At 35.7% G+C, this 22,771-nt stretch overlaps 2 protein-coding genes across 4 annotated transcripts in view; one reads left to right on the top strand and one right to left on the bottom strand.

Annotated features, from left to right (window-relative positions):
• Nucleotides 1-22,771, bottom strand: part of GLDN (gliomedin) — a 90,087-nt gene that overhangs the window by 28,822 nt on the left and 38,494 nt on the right. The gene's annotated exons all lie outside the window — the stretch shown is intronic.
• CYP19A1 (cytochrome P450 family 19 subfamily A member 1) lies at nucleotides 875-22,569 on the top strand. Of its 3 annotated transcripts, none has more exons than NM_001364699.2 (10): nucleotides 875-1,005; nucleotides 6,608-6,772; nucleotides 7,922-8,072; nucleotides 10,688-10,842; nucleotides 12,037-12,213; nucleotides 12,859-12,973; nucleotides 14,096-14,210; nucleotides 14,821-14,983; nucleotides 17,047-17,288; nucleotides 20,035-22,569. In NM_001364699.2, the coding sequence occupies exons 2-10, from the start codon at nucleotides 6,631-6,633 to the stop codon at nucleotides 20,281-20,283; spliced, it is 1,509 nt and encodes a 502-aa protein (NP_001351628.2). In that variant the 5' UTR covers nucleotides 875-1,005; nucleotides 6,608-6,630; the 3' UTR covers nucleotides 20,284-22,569. The 3 variants fall into 3 exon arrangements, with proteins under 3 accessions (NP_001351628.2, XP_046754903.1, NP_001001761.3); XM_046898947.1 differs by lacking the exon at nucleotides 875-1,005 and adding an exon at nucleotides 6,487-6,518 and having other exon boundaries at nucleotides 20,035-20,479; NM_001001761.4 differs by lacking the exon at nucleotides 875-1,005 and having other exon boundaries at nucleotides 6,487-6,772.

Here is a 22,771-nt window from a genome sequence, read left to right as displayed (position 1 = left end):
AGCAGCCTTGAGTAACTGGGCTTTCTTAACTTGGCAGCACTGAGAAAAAGATTATTTTGATCTTTTTCTCAAAACACTCCATTGGAAATCATAGAGGTAAACTTCAAAGAAGAGGCAACTGAGTCAGAATTCGTCGTAGCATAAATTGAGACCCTCAATTCAAACTTTTGTTGGTGCTTCAAAACAGTATCAGACACAAGTACCTTATTCATACTTCCGAGTTAGTCTCATCTTTTAATCACCTCACCATCCTTTTCTATTGAGCTCTGTTCATTATTTCTGCTTCCTGCAACTGTTTAATGCAATTCTTCGAAACATTTAATCTTCATACGCTGCATTTATTCAAGTTGACCAAGGCTACAGAACTACAAAGCAGAAAATCCAGCCTTCAGTACGTATATTAATTCTGAAGAGTTACTAGGCCAGCTAGGAATATAAGGAAAAAAGTCTACACACAAATACGGAGGATAGCCACTGCAATCTTTGTAGTGTTGGTGCAGGACTGTATCTCATGAAATGTTACCTACAGCGTTGGCCATCTCAATATCAGAATGAAACGCTTGAACTTCTCTTCCTTTCTGTTATAAACCATTAATAGATTGAAATGTGCAAGGCAAAAAAATTAGTATCACTTCTGCTAGTTGCACCTCTATTTAAATGCCACATCTATTTCCTTGGCATTCAAAGTCTTCAATTATGATTAAACTTTACTTTTCTATTTTGCTATCCAGTCACAATTCTAATCAGTTCTAGACATGTGCATCTCCGTCTCTGGCAGCTGATAGAGGTAAAATTACAAAATTCTCTTTTCAATAGCAATGGCCCCTGATCTATTACAAAAAACAAACTTCCATCTCTAAGCAACTGATCTCTTAGCAACAAGAAGCACCTGCATAAAAGATGCCACAGAGAGTGATCACCAGAAAACCTACTCAGATCTTTAGAAGAAGAACATCAGTAAGAAAGATAGCACTCTTCACTGGTAAAATCCAGAGGAGGACACAGGTAATTTTTTAATTCATGCGCTGTATTTTCTTCAGTCTGTGTGAATAGGACATTACAGTGTGTGTGATTTTTTTATTTTGTTTTTGTGGAGTAAGTACACTTTCTGCTGATTTGATTTGATTCGACTTTCTGTAATTAACTTTGTTTGGATGATATGTTGTCAGTACCTAAATAGATATTTTGATTGGAAGATCTGCAGATTTTACACCAAATTCTTGGCATTAAAATAACAAACTTAAATATATGGTCATTTTTCTGCAAAGTTTCTTTTTTAAAAAAAGAAAGTACAACATTCTTTCTGAATAGTAATCCTTAGAAACTTTCCACCTCATTCAAACCTTCTAAGTGCTTCTATTGCATCAAGTACTATAACTTCTTAGTTCTTTTAGGTACAAACTCTGCTGATTTGAAAAAGAAAAAAGAAAACATGTCCATTGCCTCTGTGGTCTCTGATTTCACTTCAGAGTGGATTGAATTTTGCTCCATTCACTACACTTCATGTAAAGATGCAAAGCACGACAAAGTTAAGGTATGATACATAGGAGAGAATGGACACTGATAGCTGTTAAGGACAAATAGCAAGTTAACAGCTGAAGCTAACTTTTGTGAGGGAATTTGAAAAAACCAGCATTTCCAGGTTTCATTGTCACAGGAGGGAAAACTGAATTATTAGTTAAGTTAAAAAAAATCAAAGTGGAACAAGTCTGGAAATGGTTTGTTCTCTCATGACTTGCTCTAGCTTGGTTAGTGTTTGCTGTGGGGAAGTGCTATCTTTCTTTAAGCTTCTGCATTTTAGTTAATTATTTCTGATGATGAAAATTATCTGAAAGGAATACGATTTGAGAGTATTCATACATTCTTCTTAATCTTGCTTTTTCCTCAGAAACAGGTAAATTTTCTTCCAGGTTAATTTACATACTTTGATGGAATATTTGGTATTTCTAGCCAGAAGTCAAGAACTGAAAAGTTACTTCTCTTACATAGCAATCCCTCCTGTGTCAACTAACTTTCTGCTTATGTGGGTTAAAGTACATGCTAGCAATAGAAGTATAACAGCAGAGATGTAATCATGGCACAGAGCTGCCTTCAGTCTGCCAAATGACAAAGCCACCTGCCTAGTAGTGATAGCAAACTGATAATAGTTATATCCAAAAAAAACAAAAATCCAAAATAAAAACAATTCTTTACATAGGTCTACTTCTGCACTCTCATAACAGATCCGATGGAAAGCATGTCAGAGAAAACATTCTCTTGTTTAACTACAAGTCATTTTCTGGTTTTGAGTACAATCAGAGCTTCTGGTGTTCTAAGGGAACTTTTGAGGTAGAGGGGCAGCACTACAGAGCCTTACCAACACTGTAGAAGTTTGTTTCTCTCGGTACTTCTTTTTGATGGGGTACGTGCACTGGCATACTTATTCTGCTTCAGAAGATGTATGTTCCAAATGAAACTCTTTTACTGTCTAACGCGGATAGTACTTTTCATAGACATTATGTTGGTTCCTAAGCAACAACGAGACCCTTTGTGAGAGGTACAAGAACTAGCAAGTTATTTTTCCAAATCATGTCAGACTGCAATTAAAAGCCCAGAGAAGAACATGGTCCAAGATTTAATTTCAGATCATTATTCTTCTGAAAGAAAAATCCCAATTCAAATAATTATAGATTGTTCAGGAAGCAGAAACCCTTATTGTACAGTCAACTGGGCAGCACAGAGAGTACCTTGCCTCACATGTTCACACTGTATAAATAGCTACAAGAAAATAGTACACATACTGTCCAGAAATAGGGAGAGAACTCCTGAGCTGGATATGATTTGACCACATCTTTGATGAAATCACAACACCAAAGGCCCATTGCAGAAGCTTCAAATGGTTCCTCCATGACATCTACATGCAGGAACTTCCCAGCCACACCAATTCTAGACCATTGACTCAAACCCTAGAAATGGCTGAAAAGGGTAACTATAGGCAGTGCATTTGTTCCCTAATGGGCACATTTTAGCATAGTTATACTTCTGTTGTTGTGCAAAAGAACTGATGGACTTTCAAGGGAAAAAGACAACTCTCTGTATCAAGGTTTGTCCATGCCATGCATGTAGTACATCCGGTAATAATTACCCACTTTGGATTAATTCTTCAAAACGAATGTAACCAAGCAACAAAAATGTGTACTCATTTTTGTGGTTCTTAGAATAAGTACTACACAAAGGTGACCACTTTTACAGTAGTACTACAAATGACTTCTTATTCTACAGCTCGGATGTTAATTTATTATTTCACAATAAAGTTCACCATTTGAAAGCAGCATTGAAATAGTCATATGACCTCCTTCAGCATCAGCTCTATTTAAAGGAATCACCAGTGCAGAGATACTTTGAGCCAACGTCCTGCTGACTGTTGCACACTGAGGGAACACCTGCAGAACAAATACAAGCAAACCACCGCAAGCAGCTACCTGCAGGGAGAAGTCTGAAGCTTTACAGTCTGTATGAAACTGTCAATCTTAACTGGGTGTAAACTGACAGTATCTAGAATCAGCTTCTAGCAAGAGAGCGAGGCTACAATGTTTTATGTGAAAAAATGAAAACTTAATAGAACTGCATAATCCAACCATTATTCTTGTATGAAGTTGGTCTATTAAAAATTTCACTTCTGCAAACTGTTTAGGTAAACTTCAGTTAAACTGCTTCAGATGCTGTTATGGGGCACTAATATTTGGAGATTCATAACATGCTGCAGATTCTTCCCTACGTCCTTCCTGACAGTTGAAATACTACTGAGTAAAGGATTCTAGGACTCAAGAATGGGTGTTCAAGAGTTTTCTGGTACTCTTAATGAGCTCTCTCTCAAAATTATCAGTAAATTTCAGTACTGATTCTGTAAAATATTATATATTCTGTTTTTCTATGAACTACATACAGTTTGCTCTTCTATTGATATAGCCATTAAGCATCAAGCTCTAGCTGGAAGGATGGGGATTAATACAGTTTTTTCTTAGATACATGGAATTCTTTACTGTGGAGCCCTGATCTCGTTCACTGAAACACCTTTTGCAGAGAAAAGTGCTTAACAGGACCCAGAATTTTCTCACAGTATTTCAGTCAAGTCTTAAAGATCCGTGATCTATAGGTCCCTCTGCTGGCAGGTGCTTCACAGCTGTTAAACTCTAAAATTACCTGTATGCGTATCCAATTAATTTATGTCACAAAAGCATTTCCTTGTAAGCTTCTTTCCTCCACTCTCTGACTTTAAAAGCTTCCTTCCACCCCCTTCTCCCCATATAAGCAACAATCAGAACCAACAAAACCTTCTTATCAGTCTTATACCTCATCCAGCTGCAAGGGAAAGAAAACCACCCACAGAAGATTTCAAGATCAAAGAGGCAAGAATAGTGAAAAAGCTTCTTCCATGCACCTCAGCTGTGTTCCATTTCTGCTTACTATCAAAGTTTACTTACTGAATTTTTAGTTTTTCTTGAGTGATTTTCTTCATAGAAAATGAGTATAAGCAGGACAAGTAGTTCAGCTGAAGTATTTGCAAGATGGTTTTTCCATCACCAAGCTGACTTTTCCAACAAAAAAACATTTGGAAATTTCAAACCTGGAAGTGTTCTTGGATCATGTTTATCAAAATGGGGCAAAGAATTTCTCAGTACAAGTAGTGTCAATCGCTTGTTTTAAATTCTAAGGGAGCCACATTTCCTAATGCTTTGTGTGCTTCAGACAGGTTCCAGAGTATAAAATGGATCCAAATAAAAGACAGTACCTTCACTACATTTCATTTACATGACAGTTAGGTGCAGGATATAAGAACAAAGAAAGATCTAACAGTAAGGTGCACGCTGATGTAGCTGTCATATTATGGAGGGAAAAAATGATAAGACCATACTCTCACTAAGAAATTGTAAAATGAAGTCAGATCCAGAAAGAAAGTAATAAGGAAGTGACTTTATGTGCCTGAAGCATAGTCATTTCCATATGCTGTAAGCTCAGTGAACGGAACTGGATTAAATAAGACCACTCTATGATTCTGTCTACATATATACGTAAATAGTAACGAATAGTATTCCATGCAATTTAAAGCTAGCATTTTCATTTGTATCATTATGGAAACATTACCATTAGTGTGTAGCAGTATTTATTAGTGGAAGTAACATACAGTTATGTGATTTTAAAGTGTTTCTGATTACAAGATCCTTCTTCAGAACATGCATGACAGTACAACAGCTGAACACATACAGACTATGTACATATCATCACTAGAGGGATAGTGCTAGCTATTGGAATTGTGTGCACATTTCTGTCACCTGGCATACCATGTCTTGGTCAATGTGGGCCACAAAAATACACAGACTTTCATAACAATTATCCAGAATACAGGAACATTACATACGCCTGCAAGGTTTTGAGCCACTGCTGCTCCTTTCAGCATGGTTTGGTCTGTACTGTGAACATTTTGCTTGAAAACACCAATTTCTCACTGTCTAGAAAGCACCTATCACATTCTTGGCATAGTTTAATATGAAGATAGCACCCAGAGTTACTACAAAGTTAGCTGTTCTTTCATCTGCGAGACCAAATCACAAGATAAAAGAGAGAACATTTGCTGAAAGTAAGCCCAACAAAAAGCTTCCTATAAAGGAACTGCATCGCTGCCGGGAGGAACAAAGAAAATATTTTCCTTTTTCTTTGTTAGAGCAGAATTAAGAAAATGTTTTACCTTATTACAGAACAGACGAAAGCTGCATCTTTGTGTGGTTATGCAAGATTTTCTCACTCATATCATCACATCCTCCTTCTTAGATGTTGTGATTTAAAATCAAAAATTGGCAAAATATTTTCAAAGCAATCCTTCTGTTCCTGCCATACATCCCAGAGCTGTCCACATGCTTCTGCTTGCTCTTCCATGCTACTACCTGAAGGACCAGATAGTCCATGGTCACATGGACTATTTGTTACAGTAGAAACTAATTTTCTCCAAGTATTCACCAACAGAATCACCATAATGAAATGCTATATATATATATATAAAAATAATAGAATGAATATATATACATATGTTCCTTCAAACAAACTCCTGTATCTATAGCATGAAAAACTAATGTAAGCTTTCTGGAAATTCAAGTACTAACACTAGAGGCATGCAGGAAGGAAGGAGGCTAAGAAACAGAGATAAAAGCCCATGGGTGAACTCATTCAATGCTGCCATGTGTGGTGTGCTGAGAGTTTAATTTCTTGTGTTTTGGTTAGCAATTTGCAAGGAGTAACCCTCAGTACTGGCCAGCCAAGCCAATGCTGGAGATGAAAGGTCTGACAGCCAAAGCATCCAAAAGCATGCTTCCATATCAAGGTCATAGAAGCTTTGTTATTTCCAGCCAAAGAGTGTCTGCTGCACATCTCTTTCAACTTGTGATGTAACCTGTCCTGGCAAGCAGTCCAGGTCAGTCTCATTATAAAACACAGCTACCTCAGAGGTAATTTGCTCATTTACAGGGCCTCCAGCAGGTTGAAAGGTACCAAGCAGATCTGAACAGAACTTTGAGCTCTAAAAAACTCTGCCTCTTTTCCCCTTCTCTCTCTCTCCCTCTCTCTCTCTCTAAAGCAAAGCAGAATCATTTGGAAAAGATGATACCAGAAACTTTGAATCCACTGAACTACTTCACCAGCCTGGTACCAGACTTGATGCCAGTTGCCACAGTGCCTATCATCATTCTCATCTGCTTTCTGTTTCTAATATGGAATCATGAAGAAACATCATCAATACCAGGTAAGGTAACTCCACAGTATTGCCTAACAGCTGCCAAAGTACTTCTGTTGTTTTTCAAATTTAAATGAGGAGGGAATGCTGAATAATAACTGTACACAGCAAAATTTTCTAATAATAATGTAGACATTAAAGTAATCAATGAAAGAAATCAGGCTCTATTTAGCCTTACCCACTTCCCTAACAAACCTGGTCTAACCATACAAATACATCATTTTGTTTTGCTTCTATTGTGTATATGCTAGAAAGATAAAACATCATCTAACAAATTCTACACATTCATATTTTCATGTGCATTATAAATTCCTACTTTTTACGTGTTGCATGCTTAAAGCTCACTGAACTATCTACACTGGAAACAAGCAGTACTATCAGGCAAATTACTTCAATTTTAGCAGATTTTTGTCTTTTACAGACATTGTAGAGGCAGGTTGAGGTTTTTCTTCTTCACAGTATCCTTCTTTTAGAAAGAATTCAAAAGCCATGCTAATTCTGTAATGTTCTCTCCACATTCTCCTTTTTGTTGTAAGGACATTTGGTGCTGTGTTACTGTAGGTTCTAGCTGATAACTTTAAACGCTTATTAATCCTTTCTTAACTCCTATTTCACCATGTTGTTTTCATAAATTTACTGCACTAAAATACTCTTTCCCCTAAATATCTATTTTCTCACTCTAGTATTAATGACTAAGACAAATATAATTACATTAAGAGAGATTAAGTTAATTATATTTAATTATAACACAAGGATATTCAACTTCATAGGGCTATTGCCAAGATCACTCAAATGATTCATTGAAATCACAAGTAAATCATATGCATTTGTTCCACACCACTTCTTTCCGTGTCTAGCCATTCTTCATCCATTTGTAAGCAATCTCAAAGCAACATTTTGAAGTCGCATAAAGAAATACTGAATTTTATTTGCAGTATTCACACTGAATGGCATGTAGGTTTTCAGATAATAAATGAGATTCCAGCAGTGCAGGTGCAAGTTTCTGTAAGACAAAACTTCTGAACAGGATTTTATGTGGTGCCCAGTGCAAACCTTGGCCATAATGCAAAAAGGGCAATTTCCAAAGGGGTGATGTTTGGTGACATATTCTTGCCTGCGAATGCTCACAAGAGAAAGCTTTTCTTATTTTTCCCTCAGGGCCAGGATACTGCATGGGAATTGGGCCTCTCATTTCACATGGGAGATTTCTCTGGATGGGAGTAGGTAATGCCTGCAACTACTACAACAAGACATATGGAGAATTTGTGAGAGTTTGGATCAGCGGTGAAGAAACATTTATAATTAGCAAGTAAATCCTTATTTTCTATCTTCAATAATATAAAAAAGTTGTTTCATAGATTTAACGTTTTTGCTGATGTAGAATTGAAATAATTGCTTTACAAAATTATCATAACATAATCCTTTTATTTTCTGTTGTTCACAGATCTTTTTCTAATCTTTTGTTTCTTTAAAGACTCTGATATTGAGGTCTCTACTAAAGACTACCACTGGATGGAGTCTCTCATTTTCTAAGTGGAAAGGAACATAAAGAATTATGACCCAATCCTAAAAGATGCTTACAACTTACTATTCCATTTAGTATTAGGATGACACATTACACATGAATGATGATTGATTGACTTCCACGCAGCTTTAAGCCAAATTTTAGTTTCCCGTGTTAAGATTCTCCTTCAAATGAGAGTAATGCTTGAAGATTATGGCTCCAGTTCAGAAAGGTAAATTAAGCAAAAGCAGCATTATAGGATCATGAGTAATTCCACTGCAATTACTGAGATTACTCCTAGAATTCAATTACACACAGTACTAAAAAAAAAAAAAAAGCACTAAAAAAACAGTAGTAAAAGATTTACTGTGCGTAATGAATAAGACAAAAATTATTAGCAATATCAATCAATGCATATTCAGCTCTCGTTATGTAAAGTTTTATGAAAGACAATGCACAAAAGGCAACTTACAGGATTTCCCTGGAGTGCTGCTAAGAAACAAAGCTGTAGATTCTTCAAACTTTACAGGCTATACGTCACCTTTCTTCAGGCATCTTTTGCTTAAAAGCATTGACATCACATGGAGAACTAATATCTAGCTTTAAAAATAAATAAATAAATATTTTTTTCAGAGTGCTACATAAATTCACTCCAAAACTAAACAATATCCCCACTCCTGTAAGTGTACAGTCCTCCCTGTCTCGACTCCAATCCCTAGTCCATATTCATTTACTTGTACCACATAACATATAATCTTTACACCACTGTTTATGCAAAACCATGGTGAAAACCCAGCACTGATTAAATCATTAACAAAATTCCCATTTATTTTGTCTGGCTGAAAAGAAATTTTATTAACCCATTGCAATCTGGTCCACAGAGAATGCAAAATAGTTTAGAAACATTATTTAATTTCCATCTGCGCTCTAATTTTCCTTCCTTTTTGTTAGCTTTCATTTAATCAGGTTTGCATCATGTTGGCATTGCTAAAATGCTATCTCCCTCTAAAGGAAATATCTCACAGCAATAAGGTTAGTCACAACCTGTTGGCCAACATATTTGAAAACAAACCTTGTAAACTGCAAAAACAGAAATATGCATATGCTGGATTTACCCATATTTCTATCTAGGAATATTCATCCTACATATTTGGCCTTAGAAAAAAAATCTTTTTTCAATTTAATATTTTTGTATGAATAATTCCACTTGATAATACTATGATGCTGCATGCCAAAAGATCCAACTGCATTTAGGCTTTCTGTACATGTCCAGGAATGACCAAATAGCTACAGAATCATAGCTGAAGTTTAACATGCATCATGATGAAATCATGAACAGCCTGGTTAATTTTATTCATCATAGAGAAACTGAAGTCTCACAACACATATACTAAATGCACTGACATAAATAGAATGTCTGTACTCTTTAACACACTTGAGTGAAAGTAGGAATCATAATCCCTTAAATCTGCCATGTTACTGCCTTTTTCTTACTCAAGGAAGTAATAGATAACATATTTGGAGTCAGTTGGGGTTAAGTTGTTGGCAGCAAACACCTACATGTGAATTAGAAGGACAGACGAATGGATAGATTGATTGACTAATAGATAGAGATATAACATTCTTCCCAAAATATTGGCCAAGGATTACAGAAATTGATAGGATACAATGGTTGATACTTCTGGAAATGCAGGCAATCAACTGCAGTGAATGTTATCATAAAAGGAACAGAAATGTATATGGATGTAAAACACATCATCTTCAGTTCCACTGCTTCATTTTTTCCATCATCTTTTTGCTCGGAATATAACATGCAATTTTCTAGGGCAGTGTTAGTCAGCCTCTGGTATGAACACTTGAGGGTCTGAGGAGGTCCCTTGTAGTGATTTTAAAAAGCACACATCAGTTTTTAGTAAGATTGAGTTATTTATGTCCATCAAAAAAAAGTACGGAGAAAAAAATCAAATATCAAAATTAAAAGAAATCAATTTAAACCACTGATCTAAAGTTAGAAAAATAATTTCACTATATAAGAATGCATACATCTATCACTATTTCACTATTTTACATAATTTTCTAAAATATCTGATACTGGTCATTGCCTGAGTATACGTGTGGATCACTATTAGAAATACAAGTTACAAAAGTACAAATGCTATTCACATTAAAATCTTTTGGTGACCATTTGTACTTTAACTGAAAAAATAGGTTTAAATCAAGATAAAATACACTGTTGCTCTACTATAAATTCTGAAGCCATTTAATCATTTTTTTAATTACGTAATAGAAGCAACAATGTCAAGCATGAACTAAGAATGCAAGTCAGCACTTCCAAGAGTATCAGAAAAACATTCCATGTGTAATCTTTGAAATTGCATTGTATTGTATTGTTTTCTTTTCTCCCCACTTCTCTTTCCCAGATCCTCCAGCGTATTTCACGTAATGAAACACTGGAACTACGTTTCTCGATTTGGGAGCAAGCTTGGATTACAGTGCATTGGCATGTATGAAAATGGGATTATATTTAATAACAACCCAGCACACTGGAAGGAGATCCGACCCTTCTTCACCAAAGGTAAATCAGTGCACATTAACACACTGCGCCACTCTATCACACAGCCTGTTTCTTTCTGAAATGTTGTGTATCCTTTGCATAATTAAACTAGGGAGACCAGTTCTCTCTTTATGATCTCAAAACACTTTTTCACATGTTCTTTCACATTTACTGCGTTTGGTATTTGACAAGAACAAAAAAAACATGCTCTCACATCATGTACAAAAATAATTGAAATTTCAAGTCCAGTATTGACATTAGCTCAGCTGGCACTTCCATAAATGTATTTAGCAGATTCTGTCCAAGTTTCTGGCCATACTTCCTATGATACTCAGACCATTCCTACTTGATTTTGCAATTGAAAACTATCAGCAGCTCTGTGCTGGCTGAAGACAGCAGAAAAAATAATTTCTCTCCTACTTATTCCTAGAAGTACTAGATCTCTCAATTTACAACCCAGACAGCCTCTCTTCTCAATTGCAAATTTACAACCCCTCTCCACATGTATTTGATAAAATAACGTACTTCAGACAATTACAGAAGGTCTTACATGGAAAAGTAATTTAATTAGAGTACCTGGGGCACTCAGCACTCAGTCCATTCCAGCTGAAGCTTATCATAAAATCCCACTGAATTACAGCAGAAGAATGTTCAGGTTCTTGAAATGAAAAGAAAAAAAAATATCCCTCATGACATTATCTCCAGCATCCTTAGGTGAACAGACTAATTTTGGCTAATGCACAGTGTTCTACTAGAGCAAGCTTCAATGTCTACAGCAGCACCATAGGTTGCCAACTGCTAATTGCAAAGCTTCTGCGCTGTTTACTCAGGAGACGTGTTCCCAGAAATGCCATTTGTCCTCCCTGTGAGCCCCCAAGCTAACATCCCTGCTCAGTGTAATTGTGAGCGAGACAGGCTGCCCACAGTGTCTGTACAGAGGATATATACCTCCTGCACCAAAAAGCAGCACAAATAGTGTCAAACACCTAACACGGCATGAACCTAGCACTAAATACAAAGTTGCTGGATGCAAGGGAGGTTTGGTCTGTGCACTTGTTGCCACTCTAGCTTAAAAATGTAGAATGATTTTATTCCAGTCATTTCCACTACAATTTTATTTATTTTTTTAAGCTAACATCGTAATTGCTAGCAAATTAATTATAAGGTATAAAATTTAATCAAGCTTTTGGTCATCTTGCACCTATGTATTTACAGCCCTGTCTGGTCCTGGTCTTGTGCGCATGATAGCCATTTGTGTTGAATCAACAATTGTTCACCTGGACAAACTAGAAGAAGTGACCACTGAAGTAGGAAACGTCAATGTGTTGAACCTCATGAGACGGATTATGCTTGACACATCTAACAAGCTCTTTCTAGGGGTCCCTTTGGATGGTACTAACAGCTTTATTTTATACTTCACGTGCATAAACAAGAAATGTTTGTTGACATCTCTTAGAGTTATTGTTTCAGAGAGCAGAACAAGGACACACTATTACATCACTAAATGATTTACTGAAATTGATAAGTAATTCTAATCATGAGAATATCTTTGGATCAAAAATATATATTTAGCTTCTCACATGTAAAGAGGTTTTTATGCTACAATCCCAACATTACTGCCATGGAAAAATCAAAAACCTTCCCACCAAATGAAATGACTGCAGTGAAAATTAACCCAAATTTCACTCAGATTCTTTCAGCCTCAAGCCCATTTGACCGAAATAATATTACCACGATACACAAATTAACACATTTCAACACACTGCAATAGAGTTCTGCTTCTGCTCTCCCATGGCAGAACATCTCTGGTTGACGCATCATCTCCTTTTACCTACCTACCAAGAGTTTTTACAAAGAAACATACCTCATCTGCAGTGTGCTATAACTGTTTCCTAATGGCATGTACTACAAAATGTTTATCAAATTTCTGTCAGCTTAGAAGGAGCAGGCCTCATTATTAATTTCCTTGAAGTATTTCTGCCGTTTGACTATTGAAGTTTAGATTTTATGCTGCTGTTTATTTACATCTATTTTCAGAAAGTGCCATTGTACTTAAGATTCAGAACTACTTTGATGCTTGGCAAGCTCTTCTATTAAAGCCCGACATATTTTTTAAGATTTCTTGGCTTTGCAAGAAGTATGAAGAGGCAGCGTAAGTATCAACAATTTCTACAGATTCACCTAAGATCCTTACTTTCTGGGAAGATCTTTCTTCAAATTATTTGCTTAGAAAGTAAATTGTGAAAATTTCAATGGTGACTGATTCAAGGCCACTTTTTACAGACCCAGGAAAGAAAAATGCTATAAAGAGTCTGATCTCAGGGGGCCATTCAAAGTTCTTGTCTATACAGTTCTAATTACCATCTAATTACCTAAAAATTAGTCATGCCAGCTAAAATATGAAACTAAGTTGAAATCACTGGCTCAGTTTGAAGAGGAAAGGAAAAGCCATCTTTTAGGGAGAAATTACATTTACAATATGATCAAGGACAGACAAATAGCAGGTCAAGACTGTCGGTTCCTGGAAACAAGAACATGTCTGCATTCATGGTATTGCCTCAAGAGAGTTAATCCCTCCATCTAATTCTACTTATTGGTGTCCATAATGTGCATTTTTTACTCAGTGGCTGAGTTTTGAGCTAAGACTTGGTGTTTAGCATGATGACACATTTAAAGATTCTTTTTTCCTTAAGAAATAAATAGGTTTTGCCACCTTCCTGTTTGTAAAAGCAGAAACTTCCTCCTCGTCTCTTCTGATGCTCTCATTTGCTGTTTTATACTGTATATAATGAGAAGCTTACCAGGTTTGAATTTTAAGTGTATTTAGCCCCCTATAAAAACAATCTTTCTACACGAATGTGGCCTTCAAATCTGTAGATAATTGAAAATGCAAAATAAAAGCTATTGGACGTCATTTTTCAAAAATCAAAATGCATACTGTTGACACAGTATTTCTGATTATATAATTCTGAAAAAAAAAGACCAACTCTATATATCTAAATGAAATAAAAATATATTAGCTTGATAGTAGAGAGGCTTCATCCCTTTCAGTTCTAAAAAATAAGATAATAAGATTTCAGTCCAATCTAATAAGAGATTATTTTAGTATTGCTGACTTGCAAATAACCATGTAGGCATTCTTAAGAATGCTGAACTTCTATCCTTAGATGTTTTCATGTGTATAATCTTCATGTTTTTAAACATTATCTATATCTAATCATACACTAGAAGTCTTCAGATATTAATTAACATATTGAATTTTATCCACTTTCAGCAAAGACTTGAAAGGAGCAATGGAAATCTTAATAGAACAGAAACGACAAAAGCTTTCCACTGTTGAAAAGTTGGATGAGCACATGGATTTTGCATCTCAGCTGATTTTTGCACAGGTATTGGCAATATACTAAAATACTGCCAACTTTGATTTTTCTGTCCATTTTCTTTCAATAGCAATAGAGAATTTACAATTTAGAGATCGCATATCTATCGAACTCAGATCATCAAGAAGGGATACAAGTTGTCGGTTTGAAGGTGCCCCCCAAACAGGTGGCTTAAACAACATCCTGGTTATTCACACCTTAAACAGCATCCTGAAAACTATCAATTGAAGAGCATCCAGGGATATGCTCTCTCTCTAACCCCCGTGTTTTATCTTGATGTATTGCCTTTTACTTGCAAAGGCTCCAAGTGCTGTGTAAATCCTATCTTGCATAATCTCTGACAGCTTACATACTCTGTGGGGAAACGTAATAAATCAGTAAGAATCTGAGATAAGAACAAAGCCTTGCTTTTCTGTAAGATCATACACACCCATTAAAACATATATTTATCTCAAAGGAAAAAAAAATGCTACTTAGCAGATAAGGGATGAGACTGTCAAGATCTTAATTTTCATTTAAACGTATTCTAGGTCTATTCCATCCCTACTGCTATACGATGGTAGTTGGCATCAGGACAGCAATCAACGTTTTCCCCATTTTTTCCCCCCCATTTTTCTAGAACAGAGGAGATCTGACTGCTGAGAATGTGAACCAGTGTGTGCTGGAGATGATGATTGCTGCTCCTGATACTCTGTCCGTGACACTCTTCATTATGCTAATACTGATTGCAGAGCACCCCACAGTGGAGGAGAAGATGATGGGAGAAATTGAAACTGTTATGGGTAAGTAGGGGTTACAAAGTCAGTGGTGAGGGAATATAATTTTGCTAGAGCAGTCATCAAGTTCCTCAAAGTCTGAAAATTCTAAGGATTTTCTTCTAACATAACTATTTGCTCTAATGTATATGAACTACCACTTTATGTAGACAAATTTATTCAAAATCAACAGAAAGATGAACAATTTTTAAGATAAATTCTAACAGGATTCATCAGAATTGACAATTTTGAGAAAAAAAATACTTATCCCATGAAAGCAGCAGTACTGATCACCTCAGAAGTTCCAGTGAAATTATTTTCAATTTACCTTGCAATAGTAAAAAGGGACACTCACTTCAGACACTTCTAAACATCAATATTTCTTTGTGTACACACAGAATCAAAGTTTCACTATGACTGCACAATGGCAATGTTAAAGAAAACTAAAATTGTTATATCATTCTGCTGTCATCCATTTTGATCTCAAACTGGTCTCTTCTTTCAATACTAATGATGAACCACACAAAACAATTAAAATATTTATTTTAAGGTTGTATTCTCCCTTTCTCTGGCCTTCATTCAAAGTTTAAACTCTATTGAACTACATAGAAACTAACTTCACCCAATCCTGTGGTCAGTTAAGCACTGGCAAGCGTATTAAAAAATCCTTTCCTCTTTCTCTAAGGTACTTTTATGTCTCAAATACAAAGGAAGAGCTATAACATTACCTCAAGCTTCTTGTAAATGTTTTGGCCTCTTTTTCCCACGTGAGTAAGGGGACTTCATTTCCCCTTGTCTTCTTATGGAATTTTTTCTGAATGACCTGAAACATTGAAACTAAAGGAAATCCAGGAATATCCAGGAAATCCAAATAGTGAGCCTTCTTGTCACTCTACCAACTCTTGAAAAACTTTGAATTCTGTTAGGCAAAATCTTCCATCAGTACATAGTGCAAAGGGTTTTTCTTACTGTACTTGGAATATAATATCAGAGGTTAGCCTCAGATTCATCACTACATAAAACCTCTATAAAATCCTTACATATCAGAGTATATCAATCTTGAAGTCCACTAAAATAAACTGCCCTTTACCCTTACAAAATAATGTTTTCTTCATCAAACACCACATAGTTTTAAGTGGCAAGTACTAACTTAATAAGTGACAACTCTTCAACAATTAACTTCCTAGAGTAACTGCCAGCCATTGCTATCCTGTTGCTTTGGTGCAAAAAGATTTCTTATTTTAGAAATGTTATTTGAGAGAACGTACAATAGACTCTGAATTACATTAAATCCTTTTGCCAATAAATGCTTCAGATTTCAAACCATTCCAAAAAACACTAAGTTACATTCTGCTCTTCCTTTATACTTCAAAAGTATTACTTTGCAATTCTGTGAAAGGTAATATAGCAGTAGGAAAGTACTAAAGGTGTCAAGTATTCAACAATTAGCTATGAAACGTCATAGCTGAGATTTGCAGTTCCTTGAATTTAAAGCAGCAGCAAAGACTGAAAGGTAGTACCATATCTTTAGAATTTTAAAGAAATAATTTCAGACTTCACCTCGAGAACTGTGTTCAGTTTTGGGCCCTCCACTACAAGAAAGACATCAAGGTACTATACCGTGTCCAGAGAAGGGCAACTAAGCTGTGAAGGGTTTGGAGCACAAGTTTTACCAGCAGCGGCTGAGGGAATTGGGATTGTTCACTCTAGAGAAGAGGAGGCTCAGGAGAGACCTTGTCACTCTGGTTCCTCAAGTGATTGCGAACCTGATCACCACATTGCTCCCCCAGTTCCCACCTTCCAACCCATCCACTCAAGGAATGTGGGAAAAGCAGTTGCCAGTGAAGACTGAGACAAAAATATGTTGAGTACCTCAGCCTTCTCCTTGCCCATTCTTACCAACCTGCCTGGATTGCTCGCTAGGTGGGGGTAGGTTTCCAGAAGGAAAGGATACATAAAACTACACAGAAGCTGATGCATACTTCCTACCATTTCAGGAACTGAAGATCTTTCCAAAATATTTTGGAATTTGTATGATGAATCTAATGAATTAATAACCAACCGCTTCACCATTTGTTTTATTCCTGAAGGTGACAGAGAGGTACAGAGTGATGACATGCCAAACCTCAAAATTGTGGAGAATTTTATTTATGAGAGCATGAGATACCAGCCAGTTGTGGACTTAATCATGAGAAAAGCTTTACAAGATGATGTAATTGATGGATATCCTGTGAAAAAGGGAACAAACATTATTCTCAACATTGGACGCATGCACAAGCTTGAATTCTTCCCAAAACCGAATGAGTTTTCTCTTGAAAACTTTGAGAAGAATGTAAGTTTTACATCTTATTTCCTACAGGATATTGGATATTATTTGTTGACAATGTATGTTCCTCCTATTTTGATCAAGACCTTTGTGACCAAGGCTGTTTTCCCTTTGACTAAGTGCCTATCTAGCCAGATGTACATCCTGCTTATTACTATTGTTTTTATTAGAGGCAGGTGTACATTTTCCTGTCAAAGTGTCTTATCATTCAAAAATAATGACATCATTGAAAACAAAAAATTTTTTGCAGGCATCTCAATTTAAAAATTCCACTGAAGAATGTCCAAGACACACACCTTTACCACCATTTCTGATGCTAGGCAAAACAGAGTGGCTTTAGGGAGCTACAGCCATGCAAGCAATACATGAAGAGCTGAGGCAGTGCTCCGGGGAAGTGAAGCAATATAGTAATTCCCAAGAGACAGACTCTAGCACCCATTTTATTTATTAATAAAAATAAACAAACACTAAGTAAAAACACACCTGTTTTATAGACCGAATTGGCAATCCCAAATTTTAATCAGCTCAGTACTGCAAATGCCAGGTAATACTTCCCAGTGCAACACACCATTTAGTCTAAGTTTCACTCCAACTTCCAAAAGAATTTTTTCTATTTGTAATCCCCTACTACTGTAAATCATTCTTGAGATTGTTTTCATTCAGAACCTGATCTTCTGATTACTGACGAAACAAACTGTTGACCAAAAATATATTTGTTCAGCAGTAATCACATGGAGAAATTAAAAATGCATTAAAAAAAGACAGACCAGTTCCATGGCAAGTTTGAGTCCTTGTTTTTGACTGTTAACAAGTGCAGGAGGAAATGAAAGATGCTGCCGTCCAAGAAAGAGAAGGCACAAAATACGAAATATTAAGTGTTGGTTAGCACAGCTGTGAGGCAGTAAGCTAGACCTCTGGAACAAACAGCCAACTATGCGAGAGTGGAAGGTATTACCAGTTTCCCTACTAAGGGAATCTCAGCTGTGCAGTGTTAGCTTTTTTCACAGATGCAGATTTTCATGGTATAAAGAGGATGCTTATATATGGTATACTGGCCTGTCAGGTATTAAAAGCTGTATGGGGTTAAAGCCAAAGGGTTAATCCTTTCTACAGCTGTCATAACTCACTTTGACCAACTGAATAACAAATCTGAATTCATTTTATTATCAGGCAAAACTTTTTCTTTCCCTAAGATGTTAGAAGATGCACACATAAGAGGTCACAAGACATTTCAGTTCTAAAGAAATAAAGGAGAAGAGCCACTGTGATACTTCAAAAATAGTAAAAATAAAATAGTAAAACACCTGAAGACAATTAAGAAATGGGAGGGAAAATGTTATGTATGCTCAAGCCAGAAACATGTAGAAAAATCAAGAGTAGTGTAACTGATTAAGTTTACTGAAGTAATTATTCAATGTGAATAGATTCCATTTTGCCACCCATTGTTTTCATTCTAGACATTTCTATAAAAATGAATTTCTTGCTTATTTTAAAAGCACACTTAGCTTCTAAAAATATTTCCCCTTGGCCAAATATTTAACCGCACATTTTCTAACTGACTTGATGTATGATGTTTGCCACGTAATTATTCTAGCGAGCACAATTCTCTCACAGTTCTCTAAGTGAATAGCAACCCACACCATTATTTATAAGATGACATTGTTAGAATCTAAATATTTTTCCATTTTCACAGGCTGTGTGCTTGCCATTGAGCTGTACTGCCAGCTGCTGCACTTGCTTTGTATTATAAGCATTTGTATTTATCTATCATTTTTCAAAAAGTATATCTCGCAGTTTATTTGAAACGATTTAAACAGGAAACTTTTTTCAGTGTAAAAAAAGAGGGGAAAGGATAATTTCACTAGAAAATCTAATATGAAGGATCTTTCTGTATTCTAACTTTGGATTCAATAGGAGATCAGAAGCGCGCAGCTAACATTCTTTTTAATTGTGAAATACAGTAACAAAGAAAAGAAATTTACCTGATTGATTTTCTTTATTCATACTAAGTGCCTTAAGACATCATAAGCAGTAGCATTCACATTTCTGGGCACTGTTGGATAGCTGATCTATTCAGTGTTGCCATAGATAGCAGAAATTTTCTGTGCATTCTTCAATAGTTCTGGGAATATTTAATTTCACATTTTAGTTGATAGAACAGGAGATAATCATTCTATAAGTGTTAAATTAAATTTTTAACACTACAGTTTATGAGAAAATTGCTCATTTCTCAGGATCGCATTTTGAAAACTGTTGTATAGCTTTATGATAAATGTTACATAACACATTAACATTTAGCTTAGACATTTATGAACTTTATAATAAATTATTTCAGAAGAAGTTTTTAAATGTACTTTAACATACCTTAGAGTGAAACCTTCACTCTATTCACAGCCTGTGGTAAAATCCCTGTAGTTCTCAGGGGACAAGCAAAATGAAATACATGGCAGAATTCAACTGCTTCAACTTTACCTTTCCTGCTACCTTTGCATTTGAAATGGCATAGTTATTTCCTGAATTTATTTCCATATTTTGGCCTGACTTGTGTGGGGGGACCATTCAGTAACGGAAGAAGCAGTGTGAAGTCAAGACTTAGCTTAGATATAAGGAGGGAAGTAATTTTTCTTAAGAGATTCTTTCCACGCTTCTTCCCCCTCCACAATAGGTTTATTACAGATTTCCATCATTTTTTCTAACTGATTTTATAAAGAAATTTTGCCTTGAAGTTTATTCCTTGTGTTATTCTGTGCAGGTTCCATCACGCTATTTCCAGCCATTTGGATTTGGCCCTCGGGGCTGTGTAGGAAAGTTTATTGCCATGGTAATGATGAAAGCAATTCTGGTGACTCTTCTGAGACGGTGCAGAGTACAGACAATGAAAGGAAGAGGACTTAACAACATCCAGAAAAACAATGACTTATCCATGCACCCAATAGAAAGGCAGCCTCTGCTGGAGATGGTTTTTACACCAAGAAGCCCAAACAAGAATCAGAGTGACTAAAGTGGATCAGCATTAACATTACAGGGTGTTTGCAGTCACTTTAAGAAATGCCCTTCATTCCCAGGTAAAGATATAACATAAAACATTTTGTTGCAACTAAACCACTACACCAAACATCCACCTGTCTGCCTGCACAACACAACATGTTCTGGCCATAAATTCCATTGCAATGCAATAAAACCAAATTCTCAAAATAGTCCTGTTGTCAGGTGATGCCACACTATACACAGGATTCCTGACTACTTTTTAAACCATCAAGTTCAGATGAAGTTATGCCTTGCTTTTCATATTTCACAGGGTCAGAGGTTTAAGGGTCAAAATCACCTGCCTGTTGTGTGCTAAATTCCAGGAGTCATTTTTGGCTTCTCTTCTGTCCTCCCAGTCCCTCCAGTTGGACATAGCAGTATTTTGTGTGAAAGTTCTAATCATCTGTTTTCAAAAACATCTGAAAAATACTAAATTGAACTTTAAGACCATGAAATGGTTTAAAACAGAGAAAGCTATCATGCTAAAAAAAAAAATACACATACTACCGTGACTACAGTAACCCTTTCCTCCAGGCTCAGCTTTGAACTTGGTCCTTTACAGGAGAACTATGTAACTATCTAAGATCCTTGCCGAAAATGGAAAATATATGAAAATCTGTAGAGTATAGCTTGATATTTGTTGGCATCTCTACTAGCCTAATGATGAGTTTCTTCTTTGGTCAAGAAGAGAAATACTTTCTGGGTTTACTGTCAGCATTCTTTGGCAAAGATTTTCCATTTTCAGTAAGCTTCAGTGTTCTTATTGCATAACCTAAAGAAAGAGGTTTTCAGGATAAAGTGCCTTGATAAAACTAACCAAGGAACAAAAGGTTTATATTCAACTTTTCCTCCAAAGTCATTTAAACAATTCTTTTTATTACTATTATTTCTGTTTATAGTTCATGTACTTGTTTAGAAAACTTAATTATGTTAATTAATCTGGTCCCTTGGACCACTGCTCTCAGGTACAGGTCTGGCAGACAAAGATTTATTCAAGTAGCACACAAAAACTACTCACAACCAATAAATAAATGTTTGTTTCAGTCAAGGGAAAGCAGTCTTGAAAGCAGAATGATTTATTGTAGCTCTGTTACTTTTATAGCTTCTCCATAGGATTGGCACAGTACCCAAAAGTGACACAGCAAAAGTGCAGTCTTACCACCTGTGAATATAGACAAATCTGTATTTGAAGATGCATATAAGTAGAATTTCCAAGTTTTTAGTCATTAAGAGACAAAGTGGCATGAACATTTGGAATATCTCATGTGACCTCATTCTATATCCTTTGTAGCTTTTAAACCAAGAAATTGGGTCAGTTGTGGAAAAGAAAAAGATCCACTGAACCTTCTTTTGCTTGGGAATAACCCATAATTTTACACGTTCTGCATCTTCATTAATTTCACACAGAAACATTTTGAACAGTGATCATTAACTCTAGTTTCTATCTCAGTTACAGGTTCAGAATAAATTTATTCTCCAGGATGAAAATAAGAAACTACTTTTATTAAACTACCTTTATCATTAAAATTTTAAAATAATTACATTAAATCATGTAGATAGTTGAAAAATGCACTCAGCTCTGATTCCGTTAATATATACTGTTAAATTTAAAGGCTGGAATTTCAGACGCATGATTACTGTTGTTGTTCTATGAAAGAAAAGCAGTTTCATTTTTTACTTTTTGTCAGCAAAGCTGCATAATTATTTTGAATTGTAATTTAGGTACATTCTTTTTCATATGCTTTGCTAATGGTGATTATGGTCCTCAAGTTTCTGTGGTCCTTATTTTTGCCCATATTTTGACAATGGACCTGTTAGTTAACCTGAGCTGCTATCTAACCTGAGCCCAGTTCTCCATATCTCTTCTATGGCTGTCATACAGTGGTCTATTTGCATGAATATTTGCATGATGAGGCCTATTTCACCACACGTGTTTGAGAACAGTAATTGATGAAACAGCATTTCAAAGTTTACCATGTGGATATAAACAATTTAAATCTTTTAAATGTATATATGCCGTTGTATATAACTAATTTTAAATGGTGTTTTATTACCAGATACTGTAAAAGTGTAGGTGACCTTTACAGCTGTATCAAATCTACAATCAAGTGACTATTCCATTGATGTTCAGTTTATTAACAGAGATCAAACCTGAAGACTGTTTAACACATCACTGTGATTATGGGCTGCTCACAGCACATAAATGTAATACATTGTTAGAAAATAAGTGATCATCAAATAAAGTCAGTATGCACGAAAACATGTTTTAAATTGTTTCATCATGTTTTCCTAATCTAAAAACAAAATAGATGACAAAAAGGTTTCAGTGTACGAATGTGTATGGAAACAAACTGATTATTAAAATATTCTAATATTAAAATACTAGATATGGGGAGCAAATGGCATACACTAGAACTCATGAGAACTCTCTCACATTACTTCTTGAAAAAAATATATTCATT

The sequence above is a fragment of the Gallus gallus genome, chromosome 10, assembly GCF_016699485.2.
Source record: "Gallus gallus isolate bGalGal1 chromosome 10, bGalGal1.mat.broiler.GRCg7b, whole genome shotgun sequence".
Classification (NCBI taxonomy): Eukaryota; Metazoa; Chordata; class Aves; order Galliformes; family Phasianidae; genus Gallus; species Gallus gallus.
Note: the sequence above shows the minus strand (reverse complement) of the source record. Positions and strands in the feature narration are given on the sequence as shown.

What these genes read in the sequence shown, in the direction of transcription:
- CYP19A1 (NM_001364699.2), top strand. Translation starts at nt 6,631, where the DNA reads ATGATACCAGAAACTTTGAATCCACTGAACTACTTCACCAGCCTGGTA. An exon ending in TCTAGGGGTCCCTTTGGATG is followed by an intron (nt 12,214 to 12,858) that starts GTACTAACAGCT and finishes ATCTATTTTCAG; the next exon opens with AAAGTGCCATTGTACTTAAG. An exon ending in TTGAAAACTTTGAGAAGAAT is followed by an intron (nt 17,289 to 20,034) that starts GTAAGTTTTACA and finishes TATTCTGTGCAG; the next exon opens with GTTCCATCACGCTATTTCCA.